Genomic DNA, 19,954 nt, shown 5'->3' on the forward strand with positions numbered 1-19,954 from the left:
TATGTGTATGATTTTACCCGCTTACAAAGAAATTTAGTTTATAAATCCGTTTATATGTAAAAAACCAAAATTTTGTTTGTAAAAGAATAAAAATATATTCAGGGACAAAGAGATTCTGAATTAAATTTCGGGATTTGCGCACCGAAAAAATTTAAAGAATAAAAAGAAAGCAGTATAAATATAATAAAAGCATATCTTCAACTTAAAATCTTTTTTTTTTTAATTGCAAGATGAATTTTATCTTTCATTATTCTTCATTTATAATATATCAAACATGTACATAAAGATAGCTTTATTTTTATTCTTAAATTACGTTAAATTATCTTGTCACTGTCCTTTAAATATTTGTATTAGGTTAGTAAATTTGTATTAGGTTAGTAAATATATAATTAGTAAATATATATTAGGTGTAGTAAAAAGAAATCCATTATTTTTCAATAGATGGCTTTAGTAATCTGTGTCTCATACGCGAAAAATAATGGATTTCTTTTTACTACACCTAATATTTGGTTATATGTAATGTATATGATTATATGATTATATAACTCCCATTGATTAAATTGGCCCAATTGTTCAAACGCAATTTATTAATTTCTTCTCTGCCTGAGATCTCAGAGCGATTTCTAATATCGTGAATACTAAGGTCTAATTCCATCAATGTAAGATTAACTTTAATTTCACTGAAATTACTATTTATAATTTTTATGAATTACAAAATTTTTTTGAATTAAAAAAAGATGAAAGAGAAAATTGAACCAAGATTAAAATTAATCTTACATTGATGAAATCGAATCTCATTCAATTTTATTTAATAAAGTCACAACAAGATCTAGTTGCTTCTGTACGTTCTACACTGTTCAAAATTTCATGAAATTTAATTATACTTTTAAGTACACAATTAAAATTTAATTTCACAGTACATTAAATTTAATGTATTTATAATTGAAAAGTATATATATTTGTGTACATGATATTTAATGTATACGTTTATTACATTTAAGTAACTACTGTAACTTAATTTTCAGTTAAATCATTCATTACTTTTAATTTCGTTCATAACTACGAGTTTCCTTTACAGGAAGCATTTCTAAAACCTTGTGTCCACGATGCTAGAAATCGGTCCAAAATCTGAAGAAAGAATTGACCAATCGCAATGGTCACGTGATCAAATTGTGCAAATGTGATTTGTTAAATTCTCTCTGTCCGAGATCTCGGACCACCTTCTAACATCGTGAACATCGGGTGATCGGGCTTTACAGTGTATCGTCCTGAGGAGTGAGGACTGGCGAGACGGGGACGGTGGCGCCATCTTGAGTGTCACGGTCTCTCGAGGGGAGGTTGCAAAGAACGCGCGCTCCGCCGGGTAAGCGGCAATCTGCGGGACGGCGCTTCGCTGTCGCGCTCGTCGAGTCCGCGCGCGCGTTCGAAAGACGGAGCGCATTTCGGGTTCCGTGCGCGTGCCTGTCTTCTTCCTACTTTCGTGCGTGCGTGTATGCGTGCGTGTCTACGCGTTTTTCGTCGTCTGACGGAACAGAGATCCGCTACTGGAGTGTCGCGCGGATTCACGCAGCGCGGGAGATCGCGCGTGTACCGAACTTATCGAAACGCCGAACGACGACGACGACGACAACGACGACGACGACAGGGAGGTGAGTGCGCTTAAACTTTCGCAATTCCGCGGAATGGCGACAAATCTATGCGCCTCCAGTTATATCTGCGAAAATATCTCCGCATTTGTTTCTCTTTTTTTTTTACTTTTCTTGTCTTTGCTTTCTTTCCTTGTCCGCGACTCAAGTCGCGTGAAGTTCGGTGTGAATCGGTAATTTTGGAACGCGACGGCGCGCGGAGGGTTTCTTGCGGGGATTCGAACGTTGGTTCGTACCGACAATTATGACACTTGCGAGGCCGACGATAAATAACTTAAGTAGGACATGTAAATGCATCGATTGCAGGTTTGTCGCGTGCGAGACGGTCGGGAGGAATCCGAGAAATCTCGCGAGCGCGCCACGTTTTCTAATTTAATCCCTTGCGTATGATATTATCAGACCTGTCCTAGGTAGAACACAAACGATGCTTTCCCGCAAGGACACTGTAACACAATGAATCATTTCGTCTTTGTTCAATATTGGCAAGCAAGATGTAATGATTCATTGGGTTACGCTGTCTCTGTTGGAAAATGCCCATAGTCGATTATTCTCTTAACATTTGACTATAATTGATCAGTTCCTTATGTTTAACCTTAAAAAGCTTAAATAATAGGGAGTTTTTGCAATACCGTTTATTCGGATGCGGTGAACGCTAAGATCAGGTTATCTTCTTTTTAATAACTAATTAAGAAAAGGGTAACGTAACTTTAGCGTTCACCGTATTTGCATCCACCGTTATTGCAAAAACTCTCTAATAACTTATTGTAGAAATCCCATTAATGACAGTGTTGATATCGTTACATTGTCGTTGTGCAGTTTTTTTACTATGGAATTTGCGCAACGACAGCAGACTTTTTGCAATACCGTTTACCCAGATACAGTGAACGTTAGGTCAGGTTATCTTCTTCTTAACAACTAATTAAGAAAAGGACAATGTGACTTTAGCGTTCACCGTATCTGAAGTCACGTTATTGCAAAAACTCCCTAATGTAATGATATCATTACTGTGTTGAGAGTTATGATCATTCCACAATAAGACATCAATAATAAATCAGAAGTCAGAAGCTAAAAATCACAGTCAATCACAGTCTAATGTAACAAGAATAATTGACTATGATTGGTCAATTTCTAGCTTTTGACTTCTGATTTATTACTAATGGCTTATTGTAGAATATGTTATGAAATAAGAGACTAAATCATAATAATATCGTAGGACAGCATGACGTCATTTGTTACTTAAAAGTGAACTTATAAATGACAAATAAAGTCATGATAATATTCTTATTATATTTCCATGATTTCTGTGTGTTCTACTTGAATTATCGTACAATAAAAATTTTTGCGAGGTATTACACGATCATTAGAGAGGGAACATTTCAATCCTTCGAACTGCATTTTCTTGTCTCCTCTGTCCAACGTCTGCATTTTCCTTCACGCACAGCTTTTTGCAATTTATTCGCAGTTTTCAGTAATCTTTGCAGAACAGACTGATTTCGGATGGGATATATTTACTTAAAATGTCTACGAATGTACAGCTCGAGTAAAGTTTGCAGCATCTGATTACACATTGAAAATTGAGAATTGCACGGAAAGAATGGTTTAATAATAATTAATTAACAGTTTCAAATTAATTAATACTATTATCAGATATCGCCTGAATCTCTGAACACATATATAATAGACAATCATAATTATTTTACAGTATTATACAAGTATTATTTTATATATACTGCATAGAAAGTATATTTTTATTAAAAATTTACCTAAATACAGATTTGGAAATAATTTTGTTCGAATATCAAAATGATTATATAGGACGTCAAACCTTTTGCAACATTGTTTATTATGCTTAAGTTTCCTACATAATTATTTTGATGGTTCAACAAAATTATTTCTATTTAGCTAAATTTTTGGATATTTTAACAGATTAAAATAAAAATTATCTGATTAGTCGAATTCTAATGCTCAATTCGCAATCTTCGATGCACAATTATTGGCACAATATTGGCTCAATATCTACTTAATACGTTTAATCAATACATCGCCAATGAATTGCTAGGAGCATAATCTGAAGCTAATATTTCATTTATCGTACAACCAATTTTTTTAGTGTATTAACTATAGAATGGAGAGTTCTCGAATCTCTCCATCTTACAATATAAACATTCTTAAAAAACTTGCTGTATACATGAAATATCTATCAGCCTGATATAGACTTAAGGAGATTCTCTAAACTTAAAAAAGTGGACGGGAGTCATGTGACTTTTCTTATTTTAACATAAGAGCACGAAAAATGCAAAATACCATCTTCTAAAAAATAATGAATAAAAAAGCAGCAAAACTATAATTTGCCATTAAATAATATTTTCTATTTAATAAAAATAAATATTTATGTGGAAAATATTAAAAATTATGATTATTTAAATTTAATGATAATTTATAATAATTATTTAAATTAATAATTCTGATAATTACATAATTCTGATAAAAACGACGTTGCGACTGTTTTCACTAGTGTAACGTTATATTTAAACAGAATTTATAAACATTTCATAGGTATTCTTACATGAAATTCATACGGTGAAACTTAATTTTTTTTAACTCCAAAATGTTCTTCAAACTCTATTCTTTTATATCCATATAATTCTTCAAAATTCTTGTATTTTAAATTTAGCGCGCAGTTCAAATAAAAGAAATGCTTACACATTAATTACAAATTTATTCTCAACATTTGATTTGATATTCTTACATTATTTTAATAAATTCTTACATTATGTGAAAAGACTGGAGAATTTTTTTAAGTGCGGGAGATTTTCACGATGATTACACGTCACGACGTTATCGCGCGCGTGTCCGCGACGTGAGAGAGACGATATACGATCGCACGAGAGGATTCGGTGAACTTGACGCGCGAGACGATCCTCATTTCGCTCTCAAATTCGAGCGAATTCCACGAATCTATTTGCTCGCAAGAGCTCTATGGGTGCTCGTTCCAACTTGTTGGTACTGTTGATAGTCCGCGTAATTGAGGCGAACGAGCGAGCGAGTGAGCGAACGGTTCAATGGCTGAAGGAACCGGAGGCGACGTATCACAATATCACGTCGCGCATACAGTAGACAGTGATACAACGCGCCGCGTCGCGACGCGGCTCTTATCACCGCCGCGCGTACATTAACGCATGCATGTGCACGCGACGCATGCACCCGAGAGAGCTCGTCGTAACGTTTGTAATACAAACGCACACGCACAAGTCGCATGGCACGAGCGCATGGTTAGTGTGATTACGCGTGCATCTATAATCGCGTTTCACCGCGTCTTTCCCAAACAAAACGTGCATTTCCTGCGATTCTTCTCTGGATTTTTCGTTTATGGGGAATAAATGGATCTTAGGCCGATATTCATAGTCAGATCTTATTATATTTAAGTCCGTCTTAGGTATCGTCTTAAGATGTCATGAACCAATAAGAGAGTCATATTAATATCTTAAAATATTACTTAAGATCCTAAAATAAGAATGGACTATGAATACCGCTTATAATACTATTATTGTATTATTGTAAACAATTTTATATCCGATATCATATCTTATCATGTTAATTATTTTGATTTATATGCTTAATTGCTTTTGTTTTTCGTACCAAACTTGTAACGAAATTTTATTTTTTTCTTCCAAAAAATTAAATTGGGCACTCCACTGTTAAATTTACTAGTTTATTATTTACTTATAAATGCATACGTTATTATGGACATTTACTTTAAAACTAATCATTTTGACACATGAAGAGAAAAGATTTGTTATGAACGCTAATCCTATGCCATATCGCAAATTATTTGCAGGTGTAACAAAAATATTTAATCTTTTCTATACTCATTACAAAAAATTGTTTGCAACGAATGCAGAACATTTATCAAATACGCAAATTTGTTTACTACGGATAGCAAGCAAATTTGATGATGCCTTAAATTTTGCAATCTCTATAACGAAATCGTTTTTCTCAATGCATAGAAGTTAAAAATAATAAATATTTAACTCAAGAGACTGGGTTGTCATTGCTTCTTTGATATCTAACAGTGTAGCTAATATCTATACATATACACAGAAAGGGTAGTTTTATTGAAATATTAAAAAAAATTAATTAGGTACACAGATCTGAAAATAATCTCGCTGGATCATCAAAATAATTTTTGATTACGTCAAAGTGATAAGCAGTGCTGCAAAAAGTTTTGACAATTTAGCAACCAGTTCGAACATTCTGTATAATTTGATAGCTAAACAAAATTGTTTTCAGATAAATTTTTAGAATCGTTTTTATTGTATGTATTTTCGGGGATGTATATCATAAACTCGAGATGCGCGATCGGCCACATCAAATCGTTTAATTCCGATGTGTTCAGCCGGCATCGAGGAATATAGTAAGTGGGAAATTATGCTGTATCAGTCGGTCGTTGCATAATGGTTAAAAACGATGAGATATAGAGAGCTGAGAGCGGCGATACGATTATGTAAGAAGACAAACCAGTTGTCGAGAGCTCGCGAAAATGTAATTTTCACGTGCGGAAACTTTTATAGTTGTCGCGTGGGCGGTGTTTTTATTTTTAATAAGTTGTTATCTCGTGGATCTATCGCATTCAAGTAATATACCTATCTTGGAGGAACCTCGGTGAACTTTCCCTGATGATGTTGTCTTTATCTTTTTTTTCAAAGGACTGATCGATACTCTTTCTTTGGCGCGACGCATCTCAATCTCCCGTTTGTTTACTAACTTGACTCGGTCTCTTAAAAAGATAATTAGCGTTATATTCTGCATCTGTTACATCGACCGATTACATAACGGATAATTCAAGGAACGGTTGGAGAATTCTTTTCATTACAGCGATGATATGGGTGCTTGACCGCCGGTAAATTTCTGTATTCTTTTACACACTCATCATTCATCTTCTGTAATCCTGCTAAATGACAAACCTTAGCGAATTCCGCGTAATTAATCTATCTCTATTATGTAACTTTAATCAAAACCTCGCGTGATTGGCCTACATGTAAAGAATGGCTTTGTTGAAGTATCTAAAAATTTAGCTAAATAGAATTGGAAATAATTTTGTTGAATTATCAAAATAATTATATAGGATCCTTAAATATAGTTAATTTAAATATAACTAAAATGTTAAAATTTTTTGCATCACTTAAGCGTTCTGTTAATAGATTATTAAACATCGCAAATTTTAATTAAATATTTTTATTACAATAGATTATTTTTAATAAAAAAATTTTTTTAAATATGTTTTAAGTTATCAAATTATGAAAGTAAAATTTACATAAGCAAAAAGCTTACGTAAATTAAACAAAACATAAGATAGAGAGAGGCAGAGAAAAATCCATTCATATTATTATACATATATCTGAATCTTTATCTTCTTAAAGAAAAATAAAACAGATATTTTACGTATATTAAAAGAATATCTAATTTGCCAGGAATATATAAATGCGAAAAAATTATTATAATATCGTTAAAGACGAGGCTAATGATGATTCGAAAAAAGCCGAAACATACGATTCTCTGATAGTAAATATATTTTTCAAAGAATATTTTTACGTATTAATTATAAGATCGTTACATTCTTATATTATTCATCCTTTAATTTGCCCTCTTATTTAAGTATTTACACTTTTTTTTTACAATCCTTTTATAAATTTTAAATATCTTGTACAATTCGGGAATTACTGACATTTTCTCTGTCTTTCCGAAAGGATGAAGTTTATTCCAAACTTAATGACGACCGCGTGTGAAGGTTTACGCGCAGGTTTCGCAACGGCGAAGCATACTTTACACTATCAGTGTGCAAAACGCGAATTGTACTTTCACCATGAAAGACCGATAGCTTTCTCAATAGTCCCGATGTATATCCGCGTGCACAGGGATCCGGATGATTTTTTTTTCCGGGCGACCGGCGCATTACCTGGAGAAGCAGATTACTTATTCAAGGTTGGTCGAGGAAGCCATCGCCCACGTTGGCAAAGCCTCGCAAGTGTAATCGATGATTCAGTTTTTCCCGATCGTCTTGCCGCTCGCTCGCGCGATTCCGCGCGTTCTCTCAGCCGATAGCATTACGTAAAGATTTACGAGTCGCGACCTGAGCGGACGGTGATCACTTCAATCGTGACCGATTGACAGAGAAATCGTATTATCAAAGACGCGGTTATTATATGCCGCGAGTGCTCACGCGAAATATGATAAACCTAATCTGCCGACACTCGTACAAAATGTGATCGTGCAGATCTCGCAGCGCTTCGTACGACCGTAAATTCACGAAATAAAGAAATGCATTTGAGGCGCATTGTTGCAGGGAAAGAAACTTTTGCTGAAGTATCTAAGAATTTATAATGGCCGGATATAGATTTGAAAATAATTTTGTTGCATTATGTAAAATAATTATGTACACTGGAAAAAAAATCTGATTGTATTAATTTGGAATTCTGGTTGAAAATGAATAATTCAAAACTTTTTGGTTGAATTTATTATATTAGGTGTTGGAATTAATTCGTAGCGTTTTACAAGTGATGGGAAGTACTTTCATTAATGTATTTTTTAATGCTCATGTGAAATAAATAACATTCTTTCATTAAAAACGCTACGAATTAATTCCAACACCTAATAATTCTAGTTGAGAAAATCAGAAGTTTAATTGTCAAAATGAACGAAGATTCTTCTGGTTCGTTCATTTTCAACCAGAAATTTTTCCCAGTGTAAAAAAACTCATGCATGATGAGCAATGCCGCAAAAGGTTTGAACGTTTTAACAATCAGCTTAAGCCTCCGACTATAATCTAGGTCTTTTTAGCACAAACAAAATTTTATTGTTTAACACCCTCATTTTTATTCAAATTTTAATTTTTATTGAATAAAGATTTTAACATTTAAGTTAAAAAACTATTTATTAATATAATAGAGATGATGAAAAGTAAATCTGAATTTTTTTGAAAACTTAGAACTAGAAGTAAAAAATGTGGACGGAACAAAAAAGACCCAGATTACAGACGAAGAATTAAATAATTATTCTGATGGTCTAATGCTAGTTTCCATCAGTATACGATTTCTGATAAGTTGAAATTCTTATTCTCTGTTCTCAATTCCCTTTATTCTGCTCTTTATAAAATTATTTTCAGACTTGTACCTAACTAAATATTTAGATATTTCGGCAAAATTGTTCTTTCCATTTAGAGAATTTCGCGTCGACTTTTGCATATCGATCGCGAACGCGGAAGCAGATTTCGGCGGAAATCGATCGGCACCGCGCGATCGTCGGGCCAGAATGCGATCGTTCTTAAATCCGCGAGCGATCGGGGTTACTTTACTCAAGCGAGCGCACATACGAGTCGCAGGAGGGGCTGCTTCGGTGGGAAAATGACCGGCGCGCCGTGCTCGAGAATTGCTTTGATATGAAGTAATGCGCGCCGCAAAACACGCAAGAAGCATTACGTAATGTTTAAACGTGTGTATACGTGGCAGCGACCGGCGGCTCGTTGGTATATTTATTAACGAGCGATCGTAGCTGATCGTAGCTGCGGTTTCCGTCATGAAGAAACAACCGGCTCGATCACTGATTTCCAAACGACCGTAACAGTGAATTCCGATCGGTGACGAAGTTTACAGAGGCAATTAGCTTGATCGCTACTTGACATGATTTAATATGATATGACAAGGATTCGCGATTGAAAGAAAATACCAACATAAATCAGCGATTCTGCATCAGCGGTGCAAATTGAGGCGCGAAGACGCTCAATTACTGTAAACGCTGGATCAGCATCGTCTTTTGAAACGTTCGCAGTGTGCTCCCTTTAAATTAAGAATTCAAATATTCACAGTTTTTAGAAAAACTATGCTAAAGAAAAGTTTGACATTTGTGACTTACGTATAATTACATTGTAAAATAATTATAGTCTGAGGAAGTCCATTTTTATAGTTATTAAAATGTATGTAAATATATCATAATTAGAATCTTGGTTAGAATTGAAAAAAAAACTATAATTATAATTCCGGTGACTACTGTATATTTATTTGATACATTAAACTATAAACATAACAATTATTATTAATATTATGTCAGTAAGAATTATAAAAAATGGAATTCCTAATCACAAGTATTTTACCATACAATTATAATCAAATATCAAATATTTGAAAAGAACGGTTTTCTTGAGAGAGAAATATACCTAAGAATTTAGTTACAGATAAATATCTGAAAATAACTTCGTTGGGTCATTAAAATAATTATACGTTTAAATTAGTTGCTAAAATGTCAAAACTTTTTGCAGCATTGCTCTTCATGCTTGAAGTTCCTACGTAACTGTTTTGCTCAATAAAATAAATATTTTAATAAAATTAATTTTATATCTATATTTAGTTAAATTTTTTAATATTTCAGCAAAATCATTCTTTCTGTGCATTTTTTTTCTCAGTATGAGAATTTATTTAAAATTCATAGACTTATTCGTAGACTTATGTAATTATATATATACACAGAGTATCAAAAAACTGATGATATTTTAAACAAATTCTTTGAAACATTTTACACATAAATTACATTTTTTGGAAATGATCATTGTGAAGATCATCCTCAAAACGTTATGCTGATAATAAATTTAACCTTCACACTGATCATCTTGTCATCCTTGAATGCACGAAATTTTAACTCTGTCATTCGTAATTTTTAAGCTTTCTTTATTTGAGAACTATCATAGCCTTAGTATTTTTGTATTAGACTTCTCATCTTAACATGTTATAAAGAATCTGTCTTTAAAATGCTTACCGTCAGTTTTAGAACACCCTGTATAATATATACATATATTTTTATTACATTATTTATTAACGTTTGAAAAATGTTAATATGGTTATCTGATTGGTTCATGACATCCTAACTGTACTTAAGAGAGAAAATTAAATATAAAGGTTATTATATAAATATAAGATCTGACTTTAAGTACCGGCTTAAATGTCCGGTAAAATGTAGGGAAAGGGTACTAGCTCCAATCACGAATTACACATAGCTCTGAAAAGGTCAAAGTATTTCAAATGCAAATCACATTAGGCCTGTAAGGATACTGGCTAGTAAATGCAGGACGCGATTCTTGCAGCCAGCCAGCCGGCCGGCCGGCCGGTAAGTCCGTTGACGTTCTCTCGAATGTAACAATTATTTTCACGTGGCGACGAGAAACGCGCATGGAACGTGAAATGCAATTTTGGTTTCCGCGGTGACGCGCGGATAGCCGCACGTTGCAATTATCGACGTCAGCATAACACACGTTTGTTTCATTCGCTTTTCCAAGTTGATTACGAAAGAACGATCCGAAATTATTTATTCGCTGCAATATACAACCTTGGTTATAAGTATAAAGCACTCTCATCAAATAATTGACGTCAACGTTCTAATCTAATGAAAGATAAATAAAACAAGAGTTTGTCAGAAAAATAATATTTATTTTTATAACAATTTTTATAACAATATTTGTTATGCATTCTTTGGCTTTTATATTATTGCCTTTTCCAAAAAAATACAATAAATGGAGGATGTTTTATGCTTATAGCCAAAGAAATATTACATTCTTTATATATTTAATGAACAGCGTTTAGCATAGGAAAAAAGCTTTGCAAATGTTGCAAGATTCTTTAATGTGATTGATATATATATGTGTGTATTTTTAGATTTAAGTGAGGATGCAGATTAAGAGCAAGATCAATATTATATTCAAATTTGCTCTCATATATCACATTATTGTTATCACTTATAACGCATTGAGAATAAAAATATCGATTCTTGTCGCAAAATATTAGCAAGTATCGTTCTAAATAGGAATGTTATGAACTATCTCCAAGCTGTCCACTGTTTGTTTACATAAGTTTACTTCCTACAAAAAATTTCAAGTGATAACAATAATATTCTTAAAATATGCAGTGCGTTAAATATTCAAGATCTTGAAAATACAAATAACTTCTACTTCTTTAGTCATGCATTACTATTTGTACATACTTTATTTTACAATATATATCTATATATCACATTTTTTATTTTACTTTATATTATCTTTTTACTTGAATCTTATCTTCTTTTTCCATTTCAATTAAGGTAAATGTCCAGTAATAATCGGATCACACGTACAAAACTCTATACTTGTTTATATTATTATTAATCTTTCAAATGCTTTTTTTATAATATAATATTATAATTTAATTATAATCTTTAAATTATAATGAAGAATTAAATTATAATGAAGAATTAAATTATAATGTTATAATAAAAAAAAATATTTCAAATTAATAATCATAAATTCGTGTAAGTGTTGGATATAAGTACATACATGCCCAGTCACTTGCACATTTTTGAATACTTGCAACAAATGCGATGACGCCTTTGCAGATGGATAAATTCAACTGTAAACGCGTCAAAACACAATGCTAAAAGTCACTATAATCTAGTTATTTTCCAAATGACGCGTGCGTCAAATGTCGTGTTCATAAGTTTATACCTTAACATCATTTCGCTTTATTTGAAGTTCATCAGTGATATAATGCAAAGTAAACAGTATTGATTTTCAAACTAAATTCCAATCTTAGATTATGTGACATTACAGCTTTCTTTTAAGGTTGCTACTTTTTAAAAAATTCGACATTTTCAAGCTACATTTAAACTCATTGTGCCATCAAGAAACTACTAAGACTGAGTTTTACGATAGTCACATTTTTTAAATTTGAATTTTAGAACTCTGAGACCAGAACCGAATTCAGCGATCCTAAAAACCCTTAAAAAAAAAAAATAAAATCTTTAAGTTTCTTTGTTAGAAAGCTCCCGCAGAGAGTTAAAAGATTTTACAATTAAAAAATTTTACAACAGTTGCAAAATTGCATCTTCTGCTGAACGCAATCAATGTCGACAAGTATCTTTTACGGAACTGCGTCATCTTATACACGAATCCCGCAAACTTTCCTTTCTTTCCATTCTCCTATCTTTACAAACGAGACACGAAACGCGTCGGACCGGTTAACGACAGTAGCGTTAATCTAGAAAGCGCGCGATTTAAATTTACATAACGGAATCATTGCGAATGTTACGTTACGGCCTTGATTGCGTGTATGTGTGTGTATGCATGCTTGCACGTTTTGCGTCACAGGTCAAACGCATAGTGAACATCGAAGGCAGCGATTCCGGATATCGGTGCACCGCACTTCGGGGCCGGATTACATAACTGCGCATTGATAAGAAAATAAGCAAGTCGCCTTGACATTGCCGACTTGCAAGCGCGATCCGACAGTTTTTGTCTCCATCCCCTCCCCCATGCTAGCAAATGCGTTTAATTCAACAGACAGTTTATCTCAAACGAATGTTGTTAGCCACAACATTTTTCCCGGCATTAATTATCATTTTTAACTTTGCATTTTTAGTTAATTTTTATGCAATAACTTTCCGCTTTCAACGTTGCTCTAATTGATGAATGTTAACGCGAAAAGATAGAATAGAATTTATTTATTTCAATATATATAAACGAAGAAGGAGATTTAGTTTATAAATTTACTACTTCACAGATCCATCTTTTGTTTACATTACTATTAATCTATATCTAAACTTTGTATTTATTTGAAATATTTTTCACTACATACATTAAAAAATGAGTGTGGATTTAACACTATTATGTAAAATTATTTTACTCAACATTTGATAGCTATTATCAAACTCTTTTTTCAGTGTGAATGTTAAATATAATTCTCACTGCGTTGGTGTTGATATAAACATGTGGATTTAACATCATGGATTTTAAACATCATGAGTATTTATATCAACATCAACACGGCGAGAATTATATTTAACATTTACAGTGTTAAATCCACACCCATATTTTAAAAAATGTAGAATATATCAAAATCTCCTTCCGTGATTTCTCTCTTCTTTTTAAATTCAGAGAAGCATAAATCTCATTCGATTGACTCCTGAAACAGGTGTATCTCATGTTTTCTATGAGAAAGATATTAACGATATGTTGTTCAATATTAAATCTTTTCTCTTCGCAGCTCTATCATATTTATCTAGAGTCTAGTCTATAGACTCTAGTCTATATCTCATACTGTAATGTGATATAGGCTGCGGTCAAAGTCTCACTACAAATGTTTTGAAGTACTTGGTTGAATTTTAAAAAAAGAATTTAGAAAAAATTAGAAAAAAGAATTTTACAAATTGACCAATTAAAAATTGCCTTAAAGCATTTGCAGCATCGCGTTGATCGTACCTATAATGTAACAATTATATTAGATTACTATATGCAACATGATTTTATACAATTGTAGCCTCAGATTATTCGAAATAATAATTATTGCTCGCAATCGAAATAATAATATTTTCAAAAGAAAATGTTTTTGTTTAATTTCTCTGCGATGGTCTTTTCCGGCGTTAATAATACTTTAAAACCCCATCATCCCCGGGATGAGCACACAGGTGGACGACGGGGTTGTTTTTGTGATTCGTCGATGCGACGACGATAGGGGATGTCATCGGCAAGGTATAATCTGTCAAGCACAGGCGCTGATGATGTTTATATAATCACGTGGTTAAATTGTTGCACACTGCGTTGTCCGTATGATTACGTAACTGGAATTCAATCGTATTCTCACGGCAAAGAAACGGGCAAATGTGTTACCACTATAAAGTGTTCATCGCGCATCGCGTTTAAAGGGAAGCTTTATGTTTTCCGGAACTTAAGAGAAGCTCCGTGTTGATCAAAACCGCATTAATCTTTTCACAAGAATTTTATAATTGACTTATCGAAATATGTGGGTTTATTCTCTTTTTTGCAGATACCGGTACTATGAGGTCGCACGAATGGATGCGTGAGACATCCCGAAGCAGATTCGAAGGTACGACCATCATGCTTGATATTTTCAATCTTCACTTTATTTTAATAAATTGACGTCTTATAAAAAAGATATATTATAAAAAATATAAAAACAAAAAGAATATTTTTTCGTTGAATCAATCGGTTAAAAGTTAATGGTCAGGCATATATTGTATATTATTTTCTATTTTATACATAAAAAGTTGGAGAAATTCTCTTATGATTATAAGTGGAACGTCGATTTTGTGCTCAAGGGCGCAGATGCTCGTTACGATGCGACAATGGAGGATAACATTCTAACAAGCGCTTAGAGCACCTGACATAACTCTTATACCTCTTATACCTCGTTATTGCGCTGGTATTGTGCAGCGGGTTGATATTATTCCAGGAAGCGCAATATTTATTTCTTAAGGCGTAATTTCCATATCGCGACGGGCAAATAATGCTAGATCCATGAATAAATGCTGTCCACTTAATTATGCATACTTATAGACGTCGATTGAATTGATTCGATTTTTTTCGATTCGATTATCAAAGTCATCTGTGCGCAAATTATGCGTCGCGACGGACAATCGAATGTTCCACCGGTACTTTTCTTTTTTTTTTTACACAGAAAAAACGATTTCGTTCGAAATATCTAAAAATATCCGAAGTATTTACAAATTTATAGCTAGATCTGAAAATAATTTTGTTGCAATATATAGTATTAAGAAAAGTTTCTGGTTGAAAATGACTAGAAGATACTGCTCAATAAAAATTCTGATTTTTTTCAACTAGAATTATAACAGATTCAATCAGAAAATTCTTATTCTATTTTCAAAAAGAATCGCAATTAATGCAATTATATTCTTTTTCCAGTGTATGAAAATAATGATGTAGGATACTCAAACTGATTGCTAGAATGTCAAAACTTTTTATAGCATCGCTTATTATGCTTGAGTTTCCTACATAATTATTTAGATGGTCCGACACAATTCTATTTAGCTAAATTTTTAGATATTTCAACAAAATCATTCTTTCTGTGTATCTTATAAAATATCGCCAGCGCCTCTTTTTATTATTATTGAATATTAATTTACTTCTTAATTCGCTATCCTGTCCGTTTGAGCGTAAAGTTGATTTACCTTGCTCATTTCGCGTCTTGATGCACAAACGTCGCGGAAGACAAGCGTCCAATTATAAAAATTTGCGCGACGGGCGAATCAATTAAGATGTAATAATTCGACGCTCTCTGACGATGATTTGCTTCCAGGCACTGGTACGTTCCAGCCAAATGAATGGACGCGTGGAAGGGCTCGATACGAATCTAAAGGTAAGTTATCATCGCCATTCCATTGATTGTTTTTAACGACTTAATTTTCAAACAAATCCAAGCAGAATACAGGTCATCATGACATCAAAATGACGTTAAAATCGCTCCAAAATGATTACTAAAAATCACTTTTCAATTTATTTTAACGTCATTTTGGCGTTATTGACTTATTTGGAAACTGACATGCTTTTTGCTGATCGACAGCGCGGTGAAGAATGATTGTCGAGGGAAAGATAATAAGAGTAAGATGACGTCGCTGCCGGCTGGATGTTACAGCGGCAAGATGACACAATAATTATAGTTGTTTCTGCGAAAGTATTATGTTACGGGAGGAGGATCAGTGTCAGCTTACCAATCAATGTTGAAAAACGAATTCCAGAATCGGCGGTCAGTTCGGAATTTGAGGATATAACCGACATTCTCCGCGGCGATAACCAACGAGTAAATTGATACCCGATATACTCGAGAGGAGTGCGAAGACATGCCTGAGTCCGATCCCAGTTGTGTCTGGTAAATGTTAATAACGTTACGTTCGATCAATTACGCCCATCCCCACGATTTCTTAATCGTCGCTTGGTTAATAGTTGCGAAGTATATAATAAGATGATTCAGTTGCGATATGGATATTATTGTAATCGTGTTAATTTTATTCGAGACATCGATAGTTTAATGAATATGTAATGAAGCAATTATGTGTTTAATAATAAACACGATTCTAGAAATTGTGCACGGAAAGAATGATTTTGCTGAAGTATTTAATATTTAGCTAGATATGCACTGTTAAATTCATAATGTTGAATTATATCAATTTATTTTTATAAATCATTATTATTAATATCACTGTTCAACATGATATTGATTTAACTAAAATTAGCTTATTATTTATTAAATACCGTTTTAAAATAAATAATGTTCATATTAATATGAACGCTGTTTATTTTGAAATTATAGAAATGGAATGATTTACATTTTAAATACATGAAAATTAAAAATAACGACATGTTATTTAATTTAAGGGATTATGATTTCTTCTTTGATTACTCAAGTTGATTGTTAAAATGTCAAAATTTTTTAATGCTCATGCTTGAGATTCCTATATACATTTTGATAATCTATTACAATTATTTCCAAATCTGTATTTTTAGATATTTCCGCAAAACCGTTAATTCTTTCTGCGTGAGATTCATTTCTTTTCCTTGAAAAAGAAAACATATTGAGATGTATTGTAGTTAATGTTTAAAAAAACAACTCAAAGTTTTGTATACAGCATGTATAACTGATATGAATGTCATATTTTCAGACGTATTTACAATCTATATCGGTGTTTCATCGAACGACGCATATGTCGAAATGCGTCATGCAAGGTAAAAGAAGAATATTGCGTGTTTTATTTCCAAAAATTCCGTCGATGGCGCCGTTAACATGCGGCAAGCGTTAACAAAGATCAAAGATCGTTATTAAAAACGCGAATAATTGGATAAACGCGGAGAAGGAGTGCTATGAAATCACTGTAAATTAATCGACGGGGATCCGGATCCTCAGGTACTGAAAAATCACGCTAATGAGTGGACGAGGGAGATTTGGCAGAGGGAGGACCGAGAGCGAGCTGTGGTCACTTCAAACGTCAATGCCGATCGTAAACCGAGCCTGTATCACACAAAAGCGTATTGACGATAATAATTAACGCTCCGTTACAAACGGCCTCGGATGTACAGATGCGCGCGGTCGAGGTAGGCTTAGCTCGTGTAATTAGCGCTAATTAATACAGTGCAATCGGCTCGGCCGCGGAATCTCGGCGACACGGATTTAAGGGACGAAAAATGCGATTAAGTAGAACACATTGGGGTCCACGAATGTGCGTGTCTGCGTTTTTCATTGATCGCCAATCTGAAACTGACTGAACGCGACTGACTTCTCTACTCGCAAAACGCACACAGACTATCAAATCAATTCGGCAATCTTCCCGCGATCGTTCGATAGTTATCATGGTCTGAAGAGTTACGAATAAATAATCGCGTAATTCTACAACTTAGTCGCATTCTAGAGGAAAAGCAATTCTGCAATTATTGTAAGATTCTTTAATATGATTTTTATATTTAGATCCAGTATGAAAAATTAAGGACAAGAACTAATCATATACAGAAAGAACGATTTTGTTGAAATTATATAATTATATAAAAATTTAGATACAAATTTGAAAATAATTTTGTTTTCCATCACGTAGGATGCTCAAGTTGGTCGTCGGAATGTCAAAACTTTTTACAACATTGTCATCAACGCTTAAACATTCTATATAATTATTTTGATGGTATCAACAAAATTATTTTTAGGTATCTATCTAGCTAAATTTTTAGACATTTCAGCAAAATTATTCTTATATTTCCTATTATATTTCCTGATATTAAATACCCTTGATTGTGTGTGATATAAATCCTTTTTTTTAAATTTAAAGAAAAAACATCAATTAAAAAATGACGACTGCGATTGATAGAACTGTAATCATCGACGGCCGCGTAGCGTAAACAATTAATAGCTCACAAAATGAATGCGATATTAAAAATTTCTTACAGCCACCTGCACCGTACAGTGACAGCTATTATTATTGTGATATTAAGCGAATTGCGCGCAAAGGTAAACCGGTTAATCGAAGGCTAACAGTTCAAGTATCTATATAAAGTAAGGAATTAACATGAAAATGCGTTATAAAGAATAATCGAGCGAGAAGAAATTCACCAGCCGTTCGCTTTGTGTCTCTTCCAGAATGTAATATTAAAATGCTGGCGCCATGTGATTACGTTATATATTAACAAAGTTATGTAAGGCATGAAGATAGCGTTAATTAGTTGGCTTTAAATGCGCGTATATATTGTATGTTACGTATTATACGATGAAACGTACGTTAATTAATTCTACGATGGCACGAAGCAAATGATTCATCGAGCAAAATTAAATAACTGATAAATTTTTTAGATGTCCTTTATTATACATAAAATTTATATTATATATTTGCGTTTTATTTAAAAGAGATTTTTCTTTGAGTCTTTCTGAGACACTACAAATTCATGGAAATGCAAAGTAAACTCAAAATTAAAAAACAAATTTTTTTTAATGGAAAACATATGTATTTTTAAATTACGTGTTGAAAGTCACGTCGCGCAGCAGTTGATTGAGCCATCAAACCCATGATTTCTTAACACAGGCATAAACAGATAGCAGGATTACAAGATATAGTTTTCAGACTTGCACGCGTAAATTTGCAGCGAGTGGCTGTAATGATATGTTTCTTCTATCATCGATTATTACTTTTTTTATTATTTAATTACTTTAATAAGTCTGTTAATTAAATTTTTCATAAGTTGACTATCTAATTTATATTTATTACGTTGACAATGACAAATATCGTTACATGCTTTTAATAGATTTCCTTGCAAGGCTCAATCGATCTTTTTCTTTTTGACGTCACGTCTTTATGTCGAATCCAAGAATCTTGTTTGCGTATTATAAATAATCATATAAATCTTCTTGCATATTATAAATAATCATCTAAAGTTCGTTAGCGACAATTTATCGTACGTCAGCTTCAGAAAACAAAAGCCGAGCGTGAAGCTCACTTTGAGAGTCAAACTGAAACTTTAATTTCGCGAATAGAGATCGTTTTCATACACATTTCCATCGTATGAATTTACTTTATTTCACTGAAAGAAAAGAAAGAAAGTGTTTATACTTGTACTTTTTACTATAATTATATGGTAAAATAATTATAGTCAAGAGCTGAAATAACTTTTTATAGTTATTACTGCTATATTAGTAATAATATATTAGTAATAATTATATTAGGTGTTGGAATTAATTCGTAGCGTTTTACAAGTGATGGGAAGTACTTTCATTAATGTATTTTTTAATGCTCATGTGAAATAAATAACATTCTTTCATTAAAAACGCTACGAATTAATTCCAACACCTAATATTTATATAGTTCTTATATATATAAAAATTAATAATCATTTTCGATGCCTAAATTGTATATTTTTTGTTGAAATAAAATAAAATAGCAATTATTAAAATATATTTTTCTTTTAGTGTATAAATATAATTATCACTAACTAATTACTAAATAATAAT

The 19,954-nt window shown here is 32.7% G+C and overlaps 1 protein-coding gene across 1 annotated transcript; it reads left to right on the top strand.

The window, feature by feature from the left end:
- The first annotated feature begins 1,292 nt into the window (after positions 1-1,292).
- On the top strand, positions 1,293-19,793 carry LOC147907762 (uncharacterized). Its single transcript, XM_087412241.1, has 4 exons — positions 1,293-1,649; positions 14,483-14,542; positions 15,773-15,832; positions 16,212-19,793. The coding sequence occupies exons 1-4, from the start codon at positions 1,493-1,495 to the stop codon at positions 16,280-16,282; spliced, it is 348 nt and encodes a 115-aa protein (XP_087268367.1). The 5' UTR covers positions 1,293-1,492; the 3' UTR covers positions 16,283-19,793.
- Positions 19,794-19,954: the final 161 nt, after the last annotated feature.

This window comes from Acromyrmex echinatior, chromosome 12 (genome assembly GCF_024713525.1).
Source record: "Acromyrmex echinatior isolate Ae372 chromosome 12, ASM2471352v2, whole genome shotgun sequence".
Taxonomy (NCBI): domain Eukaryota; kingdom Metazoa; phylum Arthropoda; class Insecta; order Hymenoptera; family Formicidae; genus Acromyrmex; species Acromyrmex echinatior.